The sequence below is a fragment of the Brassica oleracea genome, chromosome C7 (assembly GCF_000695525.1).
Source record: "Brassica oleracea var. oleracea cultivar TO1000 chromosome C7, BOL, whole genome shotgun sequence".
Classification (NCBI taxonomy): Eukaryota; Viridiplantae; Streptophyta; class Magnoliopsida; order Brassicales; family Brassicaceae; genus Brassica; species Brassica oleracea.
This window is the reverse complement of record NC_027754.1, coordinates 16,935,218-16,955,152: the sequence shown is the minus strand read 5'-3', so window position 1 is coordinate 16,955,152 and position 19,935 is coordinate 16,935,218. Positions and strand designations below refer to the sequence as shown.

At 36.8% G+C, this 19,935-nt stretch overlaps 4 protein-coding genes and 1 long non-coding RNA gene across 9 annotated transcripts; 3 read left to right on the top strand and 2 right to left on the bottom strand.

Annotated features, from left to right (window-relative positions):
* Positions 1-2,471: 2,471 nt before the first annotated feature.
* Positions 2,472-7,622, top strand: LOC106306331 (protein FAM91A1). 2 transcript variants are annotated; one of them, XM_013742906.1, is made up of 11 exons: positions 2,472-2,597; positions 2,887-3,041; positions 3,192-3,309; positions 3,690-3,786; positions 3,880-3,986; positions 4,272-4,394; positions 4,531-4,684; positions 4,830-4,890; positions 4,987-5,354; positions 5,474-7,076; positions 7,148-7,622. In XM_013742906.1, the coding sequence occupies exons 2-11, from the start codon at positions 2,914-2,916 to the stop codon at positions 7,389-7,391; spliced, it is 3,003 nt and encodes a 1,000-aa protein (XP_013598360.1). In that variant the 5' UTR covers positions 2,472-2,597; positions 2,887-2,913; the 3' UTR covers positions 7,392-7,622. The 2 variants fall into 2 exon arrangements, with proteins under 2 accessions (XP_013598360.1, XP_013598361.1); XM_013742907.1 differs by lacking the exons at positions 2,472-2,597; positions 2,887-3,041; positions 3,192-3,309; positions 3,690-3,786 and having other exon boundaries at positions 3,916-3,986; positions 4,264-4,394.
* Positions 7,623-7,777: 155 nt separating this feature from the next.
* Positions 7,778-8,311, bottom strand: LOC106302713. The gene has a single exon (XM_013739169.1). It carries the CDS (start codon positions 8,309-8,311, stop codon positions 7,778-7,780), a length of 534 nt encoding a protein of 177 aa, XP_013594623.1.
* A 1,917-nt stretch (positions 8,312-10,228) lies between these two features.
* On the top strand, positions 10,229-11,977 carry LOC106305715 (pentatricopeptide repeat-containing protein At2g13420, mitochondrial). Its single transcript, XM_013742070.1, has one exon. The coding sequence runs from the start codon at positions 10,285-10,287 to the stop codon at positions 11,815-11,817; it is 1,533 nt and encodes a 510-aa protein (XP_013597524.1). The 5' UTR covers positions 10,229-10,284; the 3' UTR covers positions 11,818-11,977.
* A 40-nt stretch (positions 11,978-12,017) lies between these two features.
* Positions 12,018-15,755, bottom strand: LOC106305714 (probable methyltransferase PMT24). Of its 2 annotated transcripts, none has more exons than XM_013742069.1 (8): positions 15,640-15,755; positions 14,092-14,983; positions 13,864-14,013; positions 13,409-13,790; positions 13,156-13,330; positions 12,819-13,088; positions 12,538-12,732; positions 12,018-12,448 (listed from the first exon to the last, which is right to left on the bottom strand). In XM_013742069.1, exons 2-8 carry the CDS (start codon positions 14,938-14,940, stop codon positions 12,220-12,222), a joined length of 2,250 nt encoding a protein of 749 aa, XP_013597523.1. In that variant the 5' UTR covers positions 14,941-14,983; positions 15,640-15,755; the 3' UTR covers positions 12,018-12,219. The 2 variants fall into 2 exon arrangements, with proteins under 2 accessions (XP_013597523.1, XP_013597522.1); XM_013742068.1 differs by having other exon boundaries at positions 15,515-15,710.
* A 302-nt stretch (positions 15,756-16,057) lies between these two features.
* Positions 16,058-17,141, top strand: LOC106305717. 3 transcript variants are annotated; one of them, XR_001263042.1, is made up of 4 exons: positions 16,058-16,297; positions 16,701-16,811; positions 16,888-16,952; positions 17,029-17,141. It is a non-coding gene; the product is annotated as an uncharacterized LOC106305717 (long non-coding RNA). The 3 variants fall into 3 exon arrangements; XR_001263044.1 differs by having other exon boundaries at positions 16,059-16,297; positions 16,897-16,952; XR_001263043.1 differs by having other exon boundaries at positions 16,062-16,297; positions 16,897-17,141.
* Positions 17,142-19,935: the final 2,794 nt, after the last annotated feature.

The following is a 19,935-nucleotide window of genomic DNA, read 5'->3' as shown; positions in this document are numbered from 1 at the left end:
TTTTCTGCGTGGCTTCGTAGTTATGTGAGTCATATATCCTATTACCCTATGCAAATGTTTAGTTTAAATTTAATATATATAAACTAATTAATTTTGCAATCATATATGTTTTTTTTTTATAGGTGAATTATGGTTTGGCCAGAGGTCTTGTGTTCGATGATTGGATACGCGAATTTGTGCAGGGACCAAACTATGTGGTCAAATCATATCCTAAATTTTGTACGCGAGGATATGCATTCACAAGGAAAGGTCATTCTAAGACAACATATGATGCTGGTGTTTCATCTTCTTCCGGTGTAAAATGTCTACTACGGCAACATAAAAGAAATATTGGAAATCCAATTTCCTGGAATGGTTGGATTGCGTTGTGTAGTATTCTATTGTGATTGGTATGACACCACCCCAGATAGAGGAGTGAAGATTGATGCGTTTGGTGTTACATCAGTTCATTCGCGGCGGAAACTTCAATATTATGATCCCTTCATTCTTGGTTCGCAAGCTGATCAGCTATGTCAATCTATTCATAATTTTTTACCAATATAATTAATTAATGTTATATATTTTACTATATACCGACAAATTGATATGTATAGGTGTGCTACATCAGTTACCCTCGGGTGACGTACAGAGACGATCCATGGGTTACTGTAACGCAAATCAACCCAAGAGTCGGTATATTCCGACGACCAATGTCCGTCGGTATATTCCGACGCCCAGAATTCGTCGGAATATACCGAGGAATCCACTCCGTCGGAATTGTCCGTGGAACGTTCTCCGTCGGTATATAGTTTTTCCGATGAACTCTGGTCTCGTGTGTCCGCATCATAATATCGTCGGAAGTTCGTCAGAATGACTTTCTCGGTATTCGTCAGAAAGTCGTCGGAAGTTCTGACGAAATTCCGACGAATTTTTTTTTTCCGACAAAACGATACCGACGGATAGGTTCGTCAGAAATTCGTCGGAATCGGTCTATTCCGACGAATTTCTAACGATTTCGGCCATCATAATCCCCCTGTTTTCTTGTAGTGAATGATTCATATTAGGCTTTCATGTTGTCAATATAACTTTTAAACTTTTTTGTTATAATAAATAAGATACTTTTATGCATCGTCTAAAATTATTTTTTAGAGCATATATAAACGTACCACTAAACTGAAGAAATGAACATGCAGATTTTTTATATGTTTTTCCATTTGAACTCGATTGAACACCATTTTAACAAACATTATTCTACTTATTATTTATTAAGTGACACACCAAACATTGAAAATAACATAAACAATGATTTTTCATTAAAAATAATTGTAAAATAATATATGATTTGTTAACAAATGTGCCACCTGTTATTATACAAATAAATAAAAAGTTTGTTACTCCTTCCGTTTCTAAATGTAAGTAGTTTTAACAAAAAGAGTTTGTTTCACAATATAAGTAGTTTACATATTTCAATGCATCTTTTTCATTTATTGGATATTGTGTGACCAATGAAATAATGTTAGGTTTTTATTAATTGGTTGAATTAATTGATTAAATGATATATTCTTTTAAATAACAATTTTCTAAATATTCGTGCTTTTAAGCAAAACTATTTACAATTAGAAACGGTGGATTAGTACTTGATATAGATAATATAAATATATTTAAAAAAAAAAATATTATACTTGAAACACATAAGAGCAGACATGGAACTAGATGACTTAAATCTACAAAACAGATTAAAAGATATACATCACCAAAATAAGAACATAATATAGACTATACCATCGCAATAATCGTATTACAAAATTTAATCAACCACAATGAAATTGATGTTGAACCTCGATACAAAAAAAAGTTCAACGGTAAAAGATGAGCAATTCTAGAAATACAATGAAAACTTAATGAAGTCAACTTCCCGTGCGAAGCGCCAATGATTAATGAATCCCTAGTAACATAAGAAGAAAGGAGAAAGGAGAAAGGAGAATGGAGATTAGGAGAGAGCATTGCTTACTTTTTACAAGTCACATATTGAAAGCTCTTCGAGCTCCTCTACCAATCACTTTCTGCTGAGAGTTCAATTTTGTAATATTCAGTCTGGTCATATAATATAAACCCAGTTCGTGGATTCATGGTTCATAAGAACGTTGTTGTTACCTCCCACAACTTTTCCCATATATTTTTGTGTACTTTTTTATTTCCAGTATCCTTAATGCTTTATGCAATCAATGATATAAATTGATTGATTATTTGTTGATATATTCAATGGCATTTTAGTTTTAACCTAATTCATTGATTCATTTTCGTTTTTATATTGTTATCGTAGAGGTTAACTGGATTGTTCTTATATTTTTCTTTGAGAGTCTTTTTAGAGAGGAAGCTGCTTTTCAGGTGAATGTGGGTATAATAAATCTTTATACAATAGTATGACTGAGGAGGAGTTTGGGCCTACATTTCTAATTTTTTTTTATAGATTATGATGTTTGGGCCAACATATCATTTTAAAGCTCCCAGCTTAGGCCCAGGGAGCGTACATAGTCGTAGGTCGCGCTTCCTTCAGATCTCATGAGATTCCGGTGAAGAAAACTTTAGTTGATCTCTTGAATCGCCGGTGAGCTCAGGTAATCTCCGATCGCCATTCGTCTTCTTCAATTCATCATCTTTCGAGTTTCTTATTGTGTTACGGATCACTAGTCTCGAGATCGCTGCATTTAGTCGCCGATGTTCTTTGGATTTCATAATTAGACTGCATTCCTGTGTTCTAGTAAACTTATACGCGAAACGAAGACGATTAGCGATGGAAAATTGATCTTAGGCTTTGCGATCTTGTCGGTGGGAAGACTTCATTGGATTGAGATTCAAGCTTATTTATTTATTGTTGGATTTTTGATGTCATTGTTTACTTGGAAGATACGGAACTTCTAGGTGGGGGGAAAGATGCAGCACACTCCAGTCACCATAGAGGACCAGTTGATATCGAAAGCTGTAAGGGAAGAATGCCCATGGGAGAACCTCCCTAAACGACTTCAGTCTATTCTTGGTTCCAAGGAGGAATGGCATAGAAGGTTACTATACTAGCTTGACTTTCTTTAGCAATGAACGTTAATGTCATTATTTATTGGTGTTGAGCTGCTTTCTAGCATTTCTATGTTCTACTTTTGGGTAGTAGCAGTATCCTTTTTTTTCATTGTTTTGTTTTTGATTGTTTTATGCAGGGTTATTGAGCATTGTATTAAAAAGAGACTCCTTTGGAATACGTGTTTTGCTTGTAAAGTTTGCAAAGAAGGTGAATATTATGAAGATATGATGCGTTACTTGCGAAAGAATCTGGCCGTAAGTTTTGATGGATTTACTCTTTAAGAAATCTTCCTTTTAGTTATTTTAATGGCATTCTAGAGTAGAGTTAATAATAGCCTATCCTTTTCTATATTTTCTCTCTTTTCTTGTCTTTCTCCCTCTTTGTTTTGTATTCAATGGCTTCCTCTGGAAATTACTGAAGTTGCTGGAATCTGGGATTAGTAATAGTGGCAAACAAGGTTTAATTTGTAGACAAGTCTGTGATGGTAATGCTACTGTTCTGAAAGAGAGCTATGATTTCACACTGCTGATACAAGTCGAGATGCTTTTTGATATAGATTTGGATATATTTTTTTCTTCTTCTTGTTACTATCACAGGATCCGTAATCTTAATTGCTTTTAACATTTACCTGCAGCTGTTTCCTTATCACCTCGCGGAGCATGTTTGCCGTGTGATGAGGATATCACCTTTCAGATACTACTGTGATATGATATTTGAAGTCATGCGAAATGGTATATTACTGCTTCACTTTATAGCTCACTTTTCACTTAAAGTTCTACTAGCCAGCAAGTTTTTCGTCCTCATTCCTTTTGAATTTGACACAGAGCAACCTTACGACAGTATCCCAAACTTCAGTGCGGCAGATGCTTTCAGGCTTACGGGCATAGGGAGAAATGAATTCATTGATATCATGAATAAATGCAGATCTAAGGTACTTCTGCATCTATAATCTGCACTGATATATTGTCCAAGTTACACTCTTGATATTTTGTTTTGCTTTGACTTCCTACTCGGAGAATCTGTTTGTGTATAAAATACGGGAATTCAAAGATTACGAAATTCAAGATATAGTATTTCCTGATTTCATTTTCTGACACTGTAATTTGTAAATAAAGAAATTATCATAAAGAATCACTTTTCCTCGTGTCAATTTGGATGTTGTCCACCAGCTTCTATTATGTCTTAATTCTTTTCATGTATGTGTTGAGCTTTCCAGAAAATTATGTGGAAGCTGAACAAATCGATTGCGAAAGATTTCTTACCTACTCAACCTGTGGATTTCCCTATTGACCCTTGGTGGGGTGTTTGCCTTGTTAACTTCACCATAGAAGAGTTTAAGGTGATCTAAGCTTGTCTATATCTTTTATGCTTCTTGCTTCTGAAACCAATTATGCTCATACTGAACTACTGAGATGTCACTGCAATCGTACTGTTCCTTGTCTGATCGCAGATCTTAATTTTTGTTCTTTGCATAGAAACTTTCAGAAGATGAGACGGCCACAATAGATAAAATTTGCAAAGAGGAAGTTAATGCATATGTCCTCTTTGATCCGGAAGTCATAAAAGGTCTATACCAAAGAGGATTGATATATTTTGATGTCCCAGTCTACCAGGATGACCGCTTTAAAGGTGAGTTTATGCCAATACAATTTCATGCTATTTTTATTTACTTGGAACAAAGCGAGGAGTCTGCTCTCAGATTCCAGTATGTCAGTATGGGATTTTGTCTCGTGAGACTAAGATTTCACTGACATTCATTGTATCGCTGTTTCAGTTTCAAAGCTTGAAGGGTTCATCTCCAACAGAGAGCAGTCTTATGAAGATCCCATTGAAGAGTAAGGAATCTATTTCGCTACATGGAAGCTTAGCTCATCTTGGATGTAGTTCCCTGAGATTAATAGAATTCTAATTGCTGTAAGTTCATTTTGCAGATTACTCTATGCAGTTTTTGTAGTTTCAAATGAGAACTCAACAGTTGCAGAGCTGGCATCCACTTTGCAAGCTGACCTTGCTCAATTACAGGCTGCTGCGTCTTTTGTTTGCCGCTTGGGGTGGGCTGTAAAGCTAATTGATCCGGCTTCTGTGCTTCATGATAAGATTATGCCTGGGTCTCCACGTGCCATCCTCAGTGATGAAGACGATACTCGTGCTTCCTACATGTCTGCTGATGGTGAGGCGGCTCAAAATGGAGATAATTTAGGGTCAGAAAGCTCTGGATTACGTTCGAGTCATGTTCGAGTTGCTTTCATAGTCGATGCTAACATAACATCATATCTAATGATGGGTTCTGTTTCGCCAGGTATCCTTTCCTAGTTCCATTTGATGCGCAACTTATAATTATTGATAGCCCATAAATATCAACTATACTTTTTGCATTATTATAATATATTCCATCCATGTTAATGAACACTGTTATAGGATTGAAGTCCCATGCTGTAACACTCTATGAAGCTGGAAAGCTCGGGCATACTAGTATCCCAGACCTTTGCAAGGATTTGAGCACATTAGAGGGAGCAAAATTTGAGGGTGAACTGCAAGAATTTGCAAACCATGCCTTTAGCCTTCGTTGTGTCCTGGAATGTTTGATATCTGGTGGAGTTGCTACTGATACAGCAGTTGATACGATGGGCCCTGGAACTTCGATTAATGATGAGGCTGTAACTCTTCTTGCTGATGTTAATTCTCCTGATAATTCTGGAGATTCTTTAACCAGCCAAAATAGTGAGGCTTCAATGGTTTCAGATGCCCCTCACGAGGATCCCATGTCGACAGAGCGTGTCCCTGAAAGCTCTGAACATGAAGCAGCTGCAACTACACTGGCCGATGATACTACTGCCTTGACCGAGACCTTTAGTTCTAACCTAAGCCTTCAGAATGACGGGAAGCCGATCACCGTAGAAGGACCCGACACCAGTAAAGGAAACAAGAAAAGGAAGAGATATCGCGTTGATATTCTTCGTTGTGAAAGTCTGGCTTCTCTAACACCAGTTACTCTAGATCGTTTGTTTTCCCGAGACTACGATATCGTTGTTTCAATGGTTCCTCTTCCTCTAACGACTGTTCTACCTGGACCTTCAGGCCCCGTTCATTTCGGTCCTCCCTCCCATTCATCGATGACACAGTGGATGAAACTGGTATTGTATTCAACCGTGGGCACTGGGCCTTTGTCGGTTATCTTGATGAAAGGGCAGTGTCTGCGGATGCTTCCTGCTCCACTAGCTGGCTGTGAGAAAGCTCTCATTTGGTCTTGGGATGGATCTTCGGTTGGTGGGTTAGGAAACAAGTTTGAAGGTAACTTGGTCAAAGGAAGTATACTGCTACACTGTTTGAATTGCCTTCTTAAGTGCTCAGCTGTTCTCGTTCAGCCTCTAAGCAAGCATGATCTTGACAACTCTGGAAGAATTGTTACTTTAGATATACCATTACCCCTGAAGAACTCTGATGGCTCCATTCCTCATTTCGCCGACGAGCTCGGACTTCCCCTTGAGGAAAACACAAAGCTGAACTCTCTCTTAACCAAGCTGGCGAACAACATGGAGCTGTGGACAGTCGGTTACATTCGCCTATTGAAACTCTTTAAAGCAAAGGATCCAGCAGGCTACTTCTCTCCGGATGATGATGAGAAGTATGAATGGGTCCCTTTAACCGTGGAGTTTGGGCTGCCACTATTCAGTCCAAAGCTGTGCAACCACATCTGCAAAAGAATCGTCTCGTCAGAGTTACTTCAAGCAGATTCGCTCATGGAACAGCACAATGCAATGCAGTGCATAAGGAAAAGGTTGAAAGATATTTGCGCACAGTACCAAGCAACAGGTCCAGCTGCTAAACTTCTTTACCAGAAAGAACAAGCAAAGGAGGCTCCTCGTAGTAAGCTCATGAACTATGCAAGTGGCAAATGGAACCCACTCGTGGACCCTTCCTCCCCAATTTCAGGTGCCTCGAGCGAATTTCAACGGTTGAAACTAGCTAATCGCCAACGTTGCCGGACTGAAGTTCTAAGCTTCGATGGTAGCATTCTCAGGTCAGTTTAGTTTCTTGAATTTTATTTATTTCTTGTCTCAGTGTTTGAGGAACTTTTGGGGGTTGTCGCAGATCCTACACTTGCCCTGTATATGAGGCTGCCACTAGGACCATAGACGAGAATGCACCTTCAACTGCAACAAAGGCAGATGCAGATGAAGCAGATAGCCGAGAAGTGGTTCTTCCAGGACTGAATCTTCTCTATGATGGTTCAGAGTTGCACCCTTTTGACATTGGGGCTTGCCTTCAAGCTCGTCAACCAGTTGCTCTCATTGCAGAAGCTGCTGCTGCATCTGCTATCCTCGCCCCCAAGTAGTAGTAAACTCTCACGGAGGCTCTATCCAAACTTTTCATCCGACATCAGATGAAGGGAGATCCTGAATCTTAATAGTGTTTCAAAGTTTGACTAGTCAGTCCTTTTGCAGCTCTGCATATAAACTTTGGGTTATTTCGGTCACACAAGTTCATGGCCAAATAATTTCGGTTTGGATTGATGTGAATTTTGTTTAATTTGATGAAAATCTGCAACAGCGTTGGTTCGAAGACATGCAAAGAGAAACTTTGATTTTTAGAGCAACTAAACCAGAAAGTAGTTTGATCGTATTGCAAATACTACAGAAAGATAAACATGTCTACTACACAAAGAAGTCTTTCTCACTGAATATATTCACCAGACCGTAGGGAGTTCCGAGTTAGATTCATTCATTCATCAATGTGGTAGTCGCCTCTTGACAGCAAACTGAACATCTTCAATAAACTGACTTGATCGCGGATGAAATCGCACCCAAGGTTTTGCAATTCCGTATGATATTTAAGATGATCATCGAAATCATCATCAGTTTCTACTATCTGGTCTAGGGCTAACCGGGCAGCTATCCTCTGGCTTTCGATGTCAGTGTTCCTATCATCAACCTGCCGCTTTTCTTGCAGTTTCTCACGTGCCTTTGCTATCAAGTCTTTGAAACCGTGGTTTTGTTTCTCAATCTTGTCACGGCCTGGTTTCGTTGTAATAACCTCGCCCTCCTTCGTCTTTGTATCGTGATCACGAATTCTCCAAGCCGTATTCTCATGGATTAATCGCGTAACCTTGGGATCCACCTTTGTTTCACGAAGTCTGATCAAAGCTGTGATTGATTTCTCCTGTTCTGCAAATTTAGAAGCTTCGATGGTCTTCTTTTGTCTCTTTTCAGGTAGAGTCTCTTCACCAGAGTGTTTGCGTTTCCTTGGAACCGCCATGTCGCACCTTTGACACACTAAGAAAAAATATAAGAAGAGATGTGACTCAAACCCTAACAAAAGAGAGTAGAGAAGTAATTGGTGAATCTTTTGGATCAATTCAAGTCTACGTTTATTATATAGTGTCTCACACTTGCTTCTATTCGATCGGAGCGGTTATGCTTGTACGTTGTTGCGCCCAAGCTATTATAAATTTTTGTTTGTTTAGATTTGATTCTTGTCTTTCTTTTATTCTAACGATGTTTTTTTTGGTTGGTGTTTCAAATTATTATTTTTTTAAATAATTCTGTTTATGCTCGTGGAACTTTTGTACTTTGAAGAAATTTTATTTATATAGTACTGAAGAAGAATACTTATTTTTTTTTTAAATGCTTTGGATTTGCAAATCAACATTTAATTAAAATGAGAGTCACATCTTGATGAAAAAAAATATTCTACAAAACTAATCACAAAAAAAAAAATTCAGGTAAAGCTAGTGATATAAAATAGCAAAATAAATGGGAAAACCGTTTGTCCAAAAAAAAAAGGAAGGGAAAACCGTACATATGTTGTAATCAAATACTAGAGCTTGATCCGCGCGTCCGCGTAGATATTTATTTTTATTTTTTATAAATAAATTTTTATTTGTATTAATTATAATATATATTTTAAATTTTACCCGTTCAAATAATTGTTTAATATGACATTTCTAAACACAATAATTTTATTGTTTATATTGATTAGTTTTATTTTATCCTCTAAACCATCAATTGTATGATCAATATTTTTAGAATATGACCTATATATCCGAACAAATGTATTTTCATTTTTTTTATGGATCAAAATTTTATGATAATATATAATAATTTTTTTGTATATACTATTTATGGATTAAAATTTAATGATAATGTATAGTAAATTTGTTGTATATACTATATATTATGTATATATGAAATTAGTCAAATAGTTACCGTATAATGTATGTATTTAATTATGAAATTTATATATGGAATTAATTATTTCCAAACACACATATATAAATAAATAGAAAAAGACAAAGAATACAAAAACCTAGGTTTATTAATTATTGTTGCCATAAATTTTAGTTAGAATTTGATTTTGGAAATACATTAATTAAAGAAGAAAAACAAAAAATCATAAAAAGTAAGTTAATTAATAACTTCAGTGGCATGCTAGTATAAATAAGTTGGAAAATAAATGGGTATTTTATTTTTATACTTCTCTTTTAATAGTATAGATAATTACGTGAGTATTATGTACACAAAATAAGACAAATTATGTAATTAAATTTGATATGACATTAATATTTTTGAGACGGTTTTATTTGGTATTTTTATAAAAATGTTTTTATGCAAATTATTTACAAATATTCCGGTAGGGGTATTTACTTTGGTCAGAAGACAAGCTCCTGACCAAATAGTTTCGGTATGGATTTGAGTCGGTTTGATGTGAATTTTGATGCAAATCTGAACCATATTGTTGATTCTAAGACATGCAACACCATCCTTCTATAAAGAGAAACTATTTGAACTTTTAGAGCAACTGAACCAAATATAGTTTGCTAATACAATAACAGAATTACACTGGATCATATTTACTAGAAAAAGATAAACTTCAGACATATTCTACATATTACACCACAAATAAAACATATAAACAGATCACAAACTCTGGGTGTTCTCTTTGATTCATCAATGTAGTAATCATATCGTTATCATGTAATGTACATGAACAGCGGTCAGACAACACAGAAGTTTGAATAAAAGTAGCTGAAGTTTAGTGCAACTCTTAGACCGAATAATCTCAACATCTAAAAGTCTGGTTATTTTTGGTTTTGATTCGGTTATTCAGGTTAAACCGATCAGTAATTTTTCTGAAAAATCTGGCTCGGTCCAGTTTGGTTTAACCGCAGTGTGAAAACCACAATTATCTTTTTTTGAGTTGTTCAGAGCAAAACGGAACATTGCAGAAAGATGCTGAAACAAAAAATCTCACCACCGGTCTTTCGCCTCCTCCGTCGTCTCTCCACCACCGCCGCCGCCAGATTCTCTCTTAACCTCCCGAAACTCGAACCCTCAAACGACGCCGAACTAATCTCCCAAATCCTCGTGACCAATCACAACCCTTTCCACTTCACAGAATCATCTCTGCAGCTCAACGGAATCTCCCTCTCTCCTCACCTCATCAACCAAACCCTCCTCCGCCTCCGCCACAACTCCAAAATCGCCCTCTCCTTCTTCCAATACCTCCGCTCCTTACCTTCGACAACGACAACACTCGCCTCCTTCAACCTCATCATCGACATCCTCGGAATAGTCCGCCAATTCGACGTCGCTCGACAGCTAATCGTCGAGATGGAGCAGCAGGAGAACCTCAAACCTTCCTCGGAGACGTTCCTCATCCTCGTCAAGCGTCTAATCGCCGCCGGACTCACTCGCCAAGCCGTCCGAGCTTTCGACGACGCGCCTTGCTTCCTTGAGAACCGTCTCGGCGTCGACGAGTTCGCGTTTCTCCTCGACACGCTTTGTAAATACGGACACACGAAGTTAGCCGTTGGGGTTTTCAACGAACGCAAATCTGAGTTCGGATGCGACGAGAAGGTTTACACGATTCTGATCGCCGGTTGGTGTAAGCTGCGGAGGATCGACATGGCGGAGAGATTCTTAGCGGAGATGATCGGATCCGGGATCGAGCCTAACGTCGTGACGTACAACGTTCTGCTCAACGGGATCTGCCGGACGGCGAGTTTGCATCCCGAGGAGAGGTTCGAGAGGAATGTGAGAAACGCCGAGAAGGTGTTCGATGAAATGCGTGAGAGAGGAATCGAACCTGATGTCACGAGCTTTTCGATCGTGCTTCATATGTACAGCAGAGCTCATAAGTCCGAGCTGAGTTTGGATAAGCTGAAACTCATGAAGGCTAAAGGGATTAGCCCCACGACGGAAACGTACACTTCCGTTGTGAAGTGTCTATGTTCTTGTGGGAGGTTGGAGGAAGCTGAGGAGCTGCTTGAAGCAATGGTGGGAGATGGGATAAGCCCTTCTTCCGCTACATACAATTGTTTTTTCAAAGAGTACAAAGGAAGAAAAGATGCTACCGGGGCGATGAATCTGTATAAGAAGATGAAAGATGGATTGTGCAAGCCGAATACGAACACTTATAATGTTCTGTTGGGTACGTTTATAAACTTGGGCAAGATGGAGATTGTGGGAGAGATTTGGGATGATCTTAAAGGAAGCGAAACGGGTCCGGATTTGGATTCGTACACTTCGTTGGTTCATGGGTTGTGTGGGAAGGATAAATGGAAAGAGGCTTGTGGGTACTTTGTGGAGATGATAGAGAGAGGTTTCTTGCCGCAGAAGCTAACGTTTGAGACGTTGTATAAAGGGTTAATACAGTCTAATAAGTTGAGGACTTGGAGGAGGTTGAAGAAGAAACTCGATGAGGAATCTATCACCTTTGGATCTGAGTTTCAGAGATATCCTTTTGAGCCTTACAAGAGATGATGAGACTGACTCGTTTTGTTTAATCAAAAATCTGGTTCTAGACTGTTGTTTTTCTTTGTTAAACTTAAAACACATGTATAATCTGGCCATGTTACAAGGTCATAATTATATTTTACTTAGAATGGTTTACAAATGCGATGATTATTATATGTGCATGTCCGACCTCATATAAGATTTCATGTATGACTTTTCGTAGGTGCTTAGGACCAAACCATAAACTCATAAGTTTACACTTTTGAGACAATTGTCTTGTATACAATTTTTGTCAATGCAAAGGAAAAAGGGATACAAATATTGGACTAATACAAGTAACAATCAATGTGATCATAAAGGAAAAAACTTAATTATGAAACTATAGAAAGTAAAAAAAAACCATTTATTCTTCTTAGTTTTCCATTCACCTCAGGCTATTGCCCATGTAACTGTCTCGACCTCTGTAGGACGCCACAATGACTTCTGAACAGAGAGCACCCCTTCTCCATCTTTGGAATGTGTCATTCTTACATTCCATTTCATCGATTTCACCATCTTCTCTATTTCTCCTATTGTTTCCATGTCATCTCTTACTATAAAAGTTCCTTGTGGTCTAAGAATCCTGTCCACTTCAGCCATTGCCGACACCAAGCTGCACCTGAATGAGTGTTGTTTATATACAATCATCAGATTTTGCAATCAAGAAAAGGTCACAGAGATATGTGAGTGTACTGTATATCTACATACCTCTTCTTCAATGCAGAGAAAAGATGATCAGCATGAAGAAGGTCGTAAGTTCGAGGGTAAGTGCTGAATGATTCACACCAGTCATGGTAGATTCCAAACAAACCACGTTCATATATAATTGGTAGCGTATCAGCTGAGTCGATAGGTACTACATTCATCACCCACAGCTTCAGATCCTTCAATGCAGCAGCAAAACTGAAACCAAGAAAGAGAGAGATCATTTAATAACAAATACATGGAGTCAGTTTTTATATTGGTGAATGGTTTTCTTCAGTACTTACCCTCCATAGACAGCTCTCATGTCCATCACATTTCTCACATACGACCAATCGATTCCCATACCGTTGAGGTATGACTTTGAAACAATAGTCTTCCAGCGTTCTTGGTCTGCTGTGAAATCCTCTTGTGCAGGTTTTCCATACACACCTTCCTGAGAATCCAACCACTGAGGAACAGTCTCTACTCTCTCTGGCCAACTCTCAGGCCAAACTGCTCCGCGTTTTGATGAGTCTTCTGTCACTTTGTGCATACATGCCTCAAGAGGAACATTCCTGCAATCATACACTTTAGCAACAAAGTTCCATTGCATTGATGTGAGAAAGGGAAGAGATAAGCTACCAAGCGGCGTTTTGATCATCAGAATCTTTGCAGAGAGGTGGCTCGTTTTGAGATCTTTGGTTGTAGCAATCATTCGACATTGGCTTTTGGTAAATGGCAGCACCAACTTCATTCAGTTTATCTTTCTTTATCGTCATTAGTTTCCAGCACATTGCCTTTGTTAGCTTCGACATAGCTACAGAACATAAAGAAACATCTCACATGTTAGTTAAGAACCATCTGTAAACAGTCTTATTCATATCCAAATCCAAACCTTTCCATATGCCAACGTCTTCTTCGGTCTTCCTGTAAACTGGAGTCGCTGACCAGACAAAGAAACCACCAGGCCTCAATGCACGGTTCAGTTCCAAAAGTAGTTTGCCACCTTCAATATGCCAAGGGACTCTACAACGAGCACAATGGATAAGATCGAAAACAGATCCTGGGAAAGGCAATCTCTTGGTTCCCATAACATTTGACATTGCAGGGATACCACGTTCCAAAGCAAACTGCACCTGCGCCTCGTGTTCATCTTTGGGTGCAAATGACAAAGCAAGCACATCTCTGTCGAAAAGATATCCTCCGAAGCTAGCAACACCACACCCAACATCCAATATAACACGTGTTCTGTTTCCCCAAGCAATATCAGGATATGACTGCAATCAATACACATATCAATGTTAATAGTCAATGAGAAAGTCGTGTAGACATTGAATGAATAAGGTGTACCTCTTGGAGGAAATCGATATAGTGAAGAGCACCGTTCTTGAACTGAGTACCACCACCAGGGAATGTTAAGTATTCACCACTCATCTTCACCCAGTTTTGATGTCCTTTCACTTGTGCAAGCTTGGTGTGAGGAATGTTGTTGTACCATATCTGTGTGTCAACACAAAACATAAAAGAGTTAAATTGGTATCACTGAAAAATAACATAATGGGTCTCAAGAAGCTTTACCTTTTCTCTGCTCTTAGGCCATTTGATGGATCGCTTATACCCTTCGGGAAGAGAAACAAGGCAGGTTGGAGATTCCTCAGGACAATGCCTCTCGCGATGTTCATAATGCTTAGTGGAATGAAGCTTCTTGATAGCTTGCCAGTTGTCAAGGCAAGGGATGTAGTCTGGTCCAGCTGTCACATTGCAGACTTTCCATTTGATTGAGGACACTTGTGCTTTCTTCTCGTTCTGCGACTCAACCAATTGTGTAGACCAAGCCCCGCTTCCACTGCTCGACTCCTTTGTAATCTCGGCCTGGTCACCAGTGCTCTTCTCAGTGTTCTCTTCAGTTTCGCCAGCGCTATCTTCTGTCTTCTTCTCAGTGTTTTCTTCAGTATTCTCTTCGGTTCCATTACCATCCTCTGATTTGTTTTCCTCCGAGCTCTCTTCCAGTTGTGTCTTCTCTTTCTGCTTCGTTTCATCACTTTCTGACTCACCCTCTCCATCTTTTCTATCCCCTTCACCATTCTTGTCTTCAAACTCCTTTTTCTCCTCAACCTGCTCCGTTTTCTCCTCACCAGAGCTCTCAGGATCAGGCTTCTCCTCGTTGCTTTCTGTCACAACCTCAGTTTCCTCAGTCTTGGAACCTTTGTCAAATTCTTCGTTTGTGAAATAAGTCTTGGTAGTAGTTTCCACATCCTTTGGAGTCTGGTTAGAAGAGAAGTCAACAGACTCGGTAGGAGCAGACCAAGAAGACATGAACATCCAGGCCCCAACCAAACAGAGAGAAACAACTAAGACTATGGTGATGGTTAAGCCATAGCCTGATGACTTCTTCCCATCTACACGAGAATACTTCCCCATAGCCATGTTCCTCCTATAGACCCAAGGCACAATCCCTAGTCACATGCACCTGCAACACCAAATATATAAAGACTATAGTGAGCAGTAAAAGTATCAAAAGGTCTGGTTCAGAAGAGGCTAGGGAAGATCTACACTGATGGCTAAGGAAGATCCATAAGGATGTTGGGTTTCTACAGAACTGATAGCAAACCATTGTGTAGATACTATTGGCTAATGGCTACTCTCATACTTGAGCTTGTTTTTTTTAAACTTTGTTTGAGGGGTTATCTCCAATTTCTGAGCTTAATCACATGATAATATGATACTATAGAGAAGGTAAAAAGAAGACAGAGCAGAGAACATGAAACAGCAGATAAAAAAATCAACAAACAAAAAAAACACTTGAATTTATAACTAAAAAGTGAAACAACCCAAAGCATACTACTTTTTTTCTTTTCTAGCTCAAAGCATATTTACTTTGAGCAAACATAAGTAGAACAAAGAAGAAAAGAGCATAGACATTTACAGAAATACCCAGAAGAGGCAAGAAACATTTAAAGAAAGCCATAGACTTGGTGTAGTTCAAAAGTAAAAAGATTACCAGAGAAAAGGGGTTGCAGACTCACAGATCTCCCTCCTCGCAGAGAGAGAAGAGTGTAAGAGAAAAGGTCCAGATCCCGATCTAGTAGAAAGAGCAAGCAAGAGAGACTATATTGATCTACTGACCTTTTTTTATAAGTGGGAGCAAGTGGTGAAGCAAATCATAGTCTTTACTGGCTCTGTAGTAGTGACTGAGTTAGTAGTTTACGACCTTAAAATACCAGAATTTTGGATCTCAATTTCCTTCCACCCACATTTCCATTTAATTTTCATTTCATATTTCGTTTTCCACGATTTGATTATTCGCTTGTCCCCCACCCAGCGTCGGTCACCGACATTTACAGCTAAGCTATCAACGATATTTATTGGACTTTAACTCCAAATTCTCATTTCTCCACATATTAAAATATATTTTCTTTTTTATTTTCTTTTAAATGGAAAATGAGTGGATAGTTGTTCTAAATACAAATTACCACCTAATGAAATAGGTTATTTACAAGGGCCCAACCTAAAGATCCGACCCACGTAAATCTAACCCTAGAATCCGACCAACCTAAAAGCGAAACGACATCGTTCCTTCTCCACCCCAAACTCTCTCCCTCTTGCGACGGAAAACCAAAACCCTTAGCAGAGTCGCATCGTTCTTTGTCCCTTCTCCATCTAAATCGAGAATTCATCAATCTCTCTCTCTTATTTCTCGTGTCTCAAGTCTCTCTGTCCCTCATTGTGATTGAAACCCCTCCAAAACCCCTAAGTCGAGAATCACATCGTTTTTTTCTTTGTGGTAAGTGATTAGTTTCTCTTTATTTGATAGTTATTTGGTCGTTTTGTAACTAGGTTTGAAATTTTATTTTGGAGAAAACTTATAAGTTATTGGGGAAACTTAATAAATGTGTCTGTAGAAAAAGAATATTGGCTTTGAAATTGGGTAAAAACTTGTGTAATCTTATTATCAGGTATATGTTACACATAAACAAGCTGGGACCGAAAACTGATACAATTTTTGTGTGTTTTGAGTGGAGTAAGCTGTATTAAATTGTTGAGATGCCTAGTTAAGACTAAAATAAATATTTAGGGAGATGAATCATGTTGGTGATGGAACTTAATTGTTATGTTGTTGATGTTGTGTTGTTGTTATGCGGTTTGCATTAGGACTGATTGAGTAGTTGTGTTTGTTTATTAACCAGCGACTTTTGCACTATCTACCTGCGAGGCCACTAGTTGAGACTAGCATCACTCTCTTTCTTGATCTTCTACCTGATATCCCTTTATGGATGAAGAATCCTGACTATGAAAGAGTAAGTTAACTCAACATATTGAATCATTCTAGCTTCTTGATTTACTTGATGACACTGATATTCTTCTTTCTACAAGATATTGAAGGTGGACTGGCTCGGCTCCACAGATTTATCTCATACATGTGGCCCTACCTTGATAATGTTCTCTTTGTTTCCTGCTTCTTATCAATTTATGCTTCTGTATATAAGCTTTAGTTTTTCATTCTCATGTTTATAGGTTGTTTGCAAGATTATTCGGAGCTCCGCACAACCCATATTGCAGATTACATTGATACTTTCTGTATAGAATCCATTGAGTTCGAGAAACTGAGCCTTTCACCCACAGTTCATGGCAAGTCTTACTCCAATTTTTACGTAATTTTCACATTTGTAAGATGTGCTAATGGTCAAAGAGTAATGTGCAGGTATTAAGTTCTATGAGACCAACAAGAAGGAGCTTCTGTTTGAACCTTCAATCAAGTGGGCAGGCAATCCCTATATTGTTTTGGTGTCAGAAACATAAGCGGTGCATGGTTGTATAGAGTTTATAGTTTAGAATACGTTGTATGAGTCTGAGTAAGCATGGTGTTAAAATTGAAAGAAGACTACTGTCCATATCATCTTAGTGTTAACACTTCACTTGACTGCGTCAAGTTGACAAAAAATAAGAAATTGAGTATCTTTATTGTTTTGAACTTTTCTTCGAGGTAGTTAAAACTTGTATCTATTGCAAAAGACATGTTAGAATAACTAATTTTATTAAGTTTATTATGTCTGGAAAATTTATCAAGTATTTCTTCTACAAACACATTTTGTTTGTCAGTAAATATTAAGTTGTGGTAATATATCACATTACATCTTCCATCATTTATAAATATTAATAAAGTTTTAAAACATTTATCTTCTTATTTTAGAATTTAAAAACATTTTATGTTTCATAAAATTCGTTTTGTTTTGCTCATGTTAAAATAATAATATAAAAAGTACCTATGTAAAATGTATATGTATAGCACTTTAAAAAATATTCATGTAAAAAGTGCAGCTGTTATATATCTAAATTTAATAATTTAATTACACTTAGTAATTCTTGGTAATATTCAAAGTAGTAGTAATATTTTGGCAAATTTTAAGTTTTATTAGTAAAACCATGTTCAAATGAAATGTTTTTTAGTAAAACCAATGATTTTATACAATAAATATCATTAAGGAAGAGTATAACATAAACAATTTACCAGAAATATGTATTTTTGATAGATTCTTCTTACTATAGCATTACATTCACACAATAATCATGAAAGTTAATGAATCATTTTGAAAAAATGATAAATATTCCTACAACTACAGAAAATAATAATCTAAATAGTTTTAGTAGTCTTATTTACTATAAAGATAGTATACTAATAGTTAATATATGAGTTATATATGCTAAATACACATCCTACTTGAAATATATAGGGGTTTTGGATTACACATAATAAAACCCATTAATCTTAGTATGCCACGTTACACACAATAAATCCAGTAATTCTAGTATTCTGAGTTACACACAATAAAACCAATAATTGTAATAGTCCAAATTACACACGATGAAAACATAATAAAATTACATACACATTCAAAAACCTAAACTAGTCCATTTTCAAACCACGGTCCCATACCTCTCCCTCCGCCATTTTTGCAATGATGATATCAATCATTCTTTTACTAATACTAATTCATTACAATACTACTATAAAATTTGTAAAAGTCTATAAATTTATAATTGTTTGACATACAAAATTGGTAAATTCTATAGATTTAGAATTGTTTGAAACCAATACCCTTAATGGAATCATTTAACTACAATGACCCAACCTACACTACCTGATACATCCGGATCCAACCCAAACCCAACGGTATCTAATAAAACCGTTTTGTCTCAGTAAAACTAGTAATTTGAGTAATACCCAAAAAAAAATTCGTTTACAAACTTATCTACTTTTTAGGATGATATTGTTTGATTAAACCACTATTATTATCTTCTATGACTATTTCAAATATATGTGGTAGGTAACTTATCTTTTTTTTCATAAGAGTGAAATAAACCCAAAGGCCAAAGAATACATTTTTAAAATTTATTTTTATCTCTCTTAATTTTCACTAAATCTTACATTATTAATATTATCTATGATATACACAGATATCATCAAAATCAGACATAATAAACCCACCAACCCCAAAAAACAGTTATAAAAATCATTCTCAATCTCTCGAAATACCCATCAAATCTTACATTTTTTACTTTACACATGATGTATACTATGTTCTAATAATATTCCAGAAAAAAATTCTTCAAAAACGGCCATAATGAACCTATTAACCTTTTTACAAAAAAAAACTCATTAACTTAAAATCAGTTTTAAAAATCATTTTCAATCTCTCAAAATACTTATCAAATCTTACATTTTTTTTACTCTATCCATGATGTATACTTTGTTTTAATAATTTTACATAAAAAATTTCTTCAGAAACGGTATAATAAACCCACCAACTCATAAACACAGTTTTAAAAATCATTTTAAACCTCTGAAACACTCATCAAATCTTAAATCTTTTATTTTACTCATGATGTACACTTTGTTGTAGTGATATTCCAGAAAAAAAAATCTATAAAAATGGACATAATAAATCCACCAGTCCGTAAACACAGTCTTATAAATCGTTTTTAATCCCTTGAAATACCCATCAATTTTTGCATTAAATACAACATCTATGATGTACACTTTATTTTAATAATATTCCAGAACAAATTTCATTAAAAACATATATATTACCTATTTTTTGAAGATTCAAATTTATCAATTGAAGAAGAATGATGATACGAAGCATGTGGAGAAGAAGAAAGAGAGATGGAACCCACAAGGTAATTGATTTATTACTTATTTAATTAATTCATTAATTTAGTGATGTGGAAGAAATATAATAAATAAATGGAATGCTATTTTTAGAAGTACAAAGATACGAGTGTAATGAGAATACAGAGGGGATATTGAGAATTGTTTTTTTTTGTCTAAGGAGGACGTATTGAGTTAAAGTCCGTATTTATTCCACGCAAAACAGTACCGTTTGATTGAGTGAAACAGCTAAGCCCGTGATAAGGCCCATT

Excerpts from the sequence above, each read along its gene's own strand:
- LOC106306331 (XM_013742906.1), top strand. The coding sequence starts at position 2,914 with ATGCAGCACACTCCAGTCACCATAGAGGACCAGTTGATATCGAAAGCT. Across the intron at positions 3,787-3,879 it reads ATTTGAAGTCATGCGAAATG|AGCAACCTTACGACAGTATC; the intron begins GTATATTACTGC and ends AATTTGACACAG. Across the intron at positions 7,077-7,147 it reads TTCGATGGTAGCATTCTCAG|ATCCTACACTTGCCCTGTAT; the intron begins GTCAGTTTAGTT and ends GGGTTGTCGCAG.
- LOC106302713 (XM_013739169.1), bottom strand. The coding sequence starts at position 8,311 with ATGGCGGTTCCAAGGAAACGCAAACACTCTGGTGAAGAGACTCTACCT.
- LOC106305715 (XM_013742070.1), top strand. The coding sequence starts at position 10,285 with ATGCTGAAACAAAAAATCTCACCACCGGTCTTTCGCCTCCTCCGTCGT.
- LOC106305714 (XM_013742069.1), bottom strand. The coding sequence starts at position 14,940 with ATGGCTATGGGGAAGTATTCTCGTGTAGATGGGAAGAAGTCATCAGGC. Across the intron at positions 14,014-14,091 it reads GGCCTAAGAGCAGAGAAAAG|ATATGGTACAACAACATTCC; the intron begins GTAAAGCTTCTT and ends GTTGACACACAG. Across the intron at positions 13,331-13,408 it reads AGACGTTGGCATATGGAAAG|CTATGTCGAAGCTAACAAAG; the intron begins GTTTGGATTTGG and ends TATGTTCTGTAG.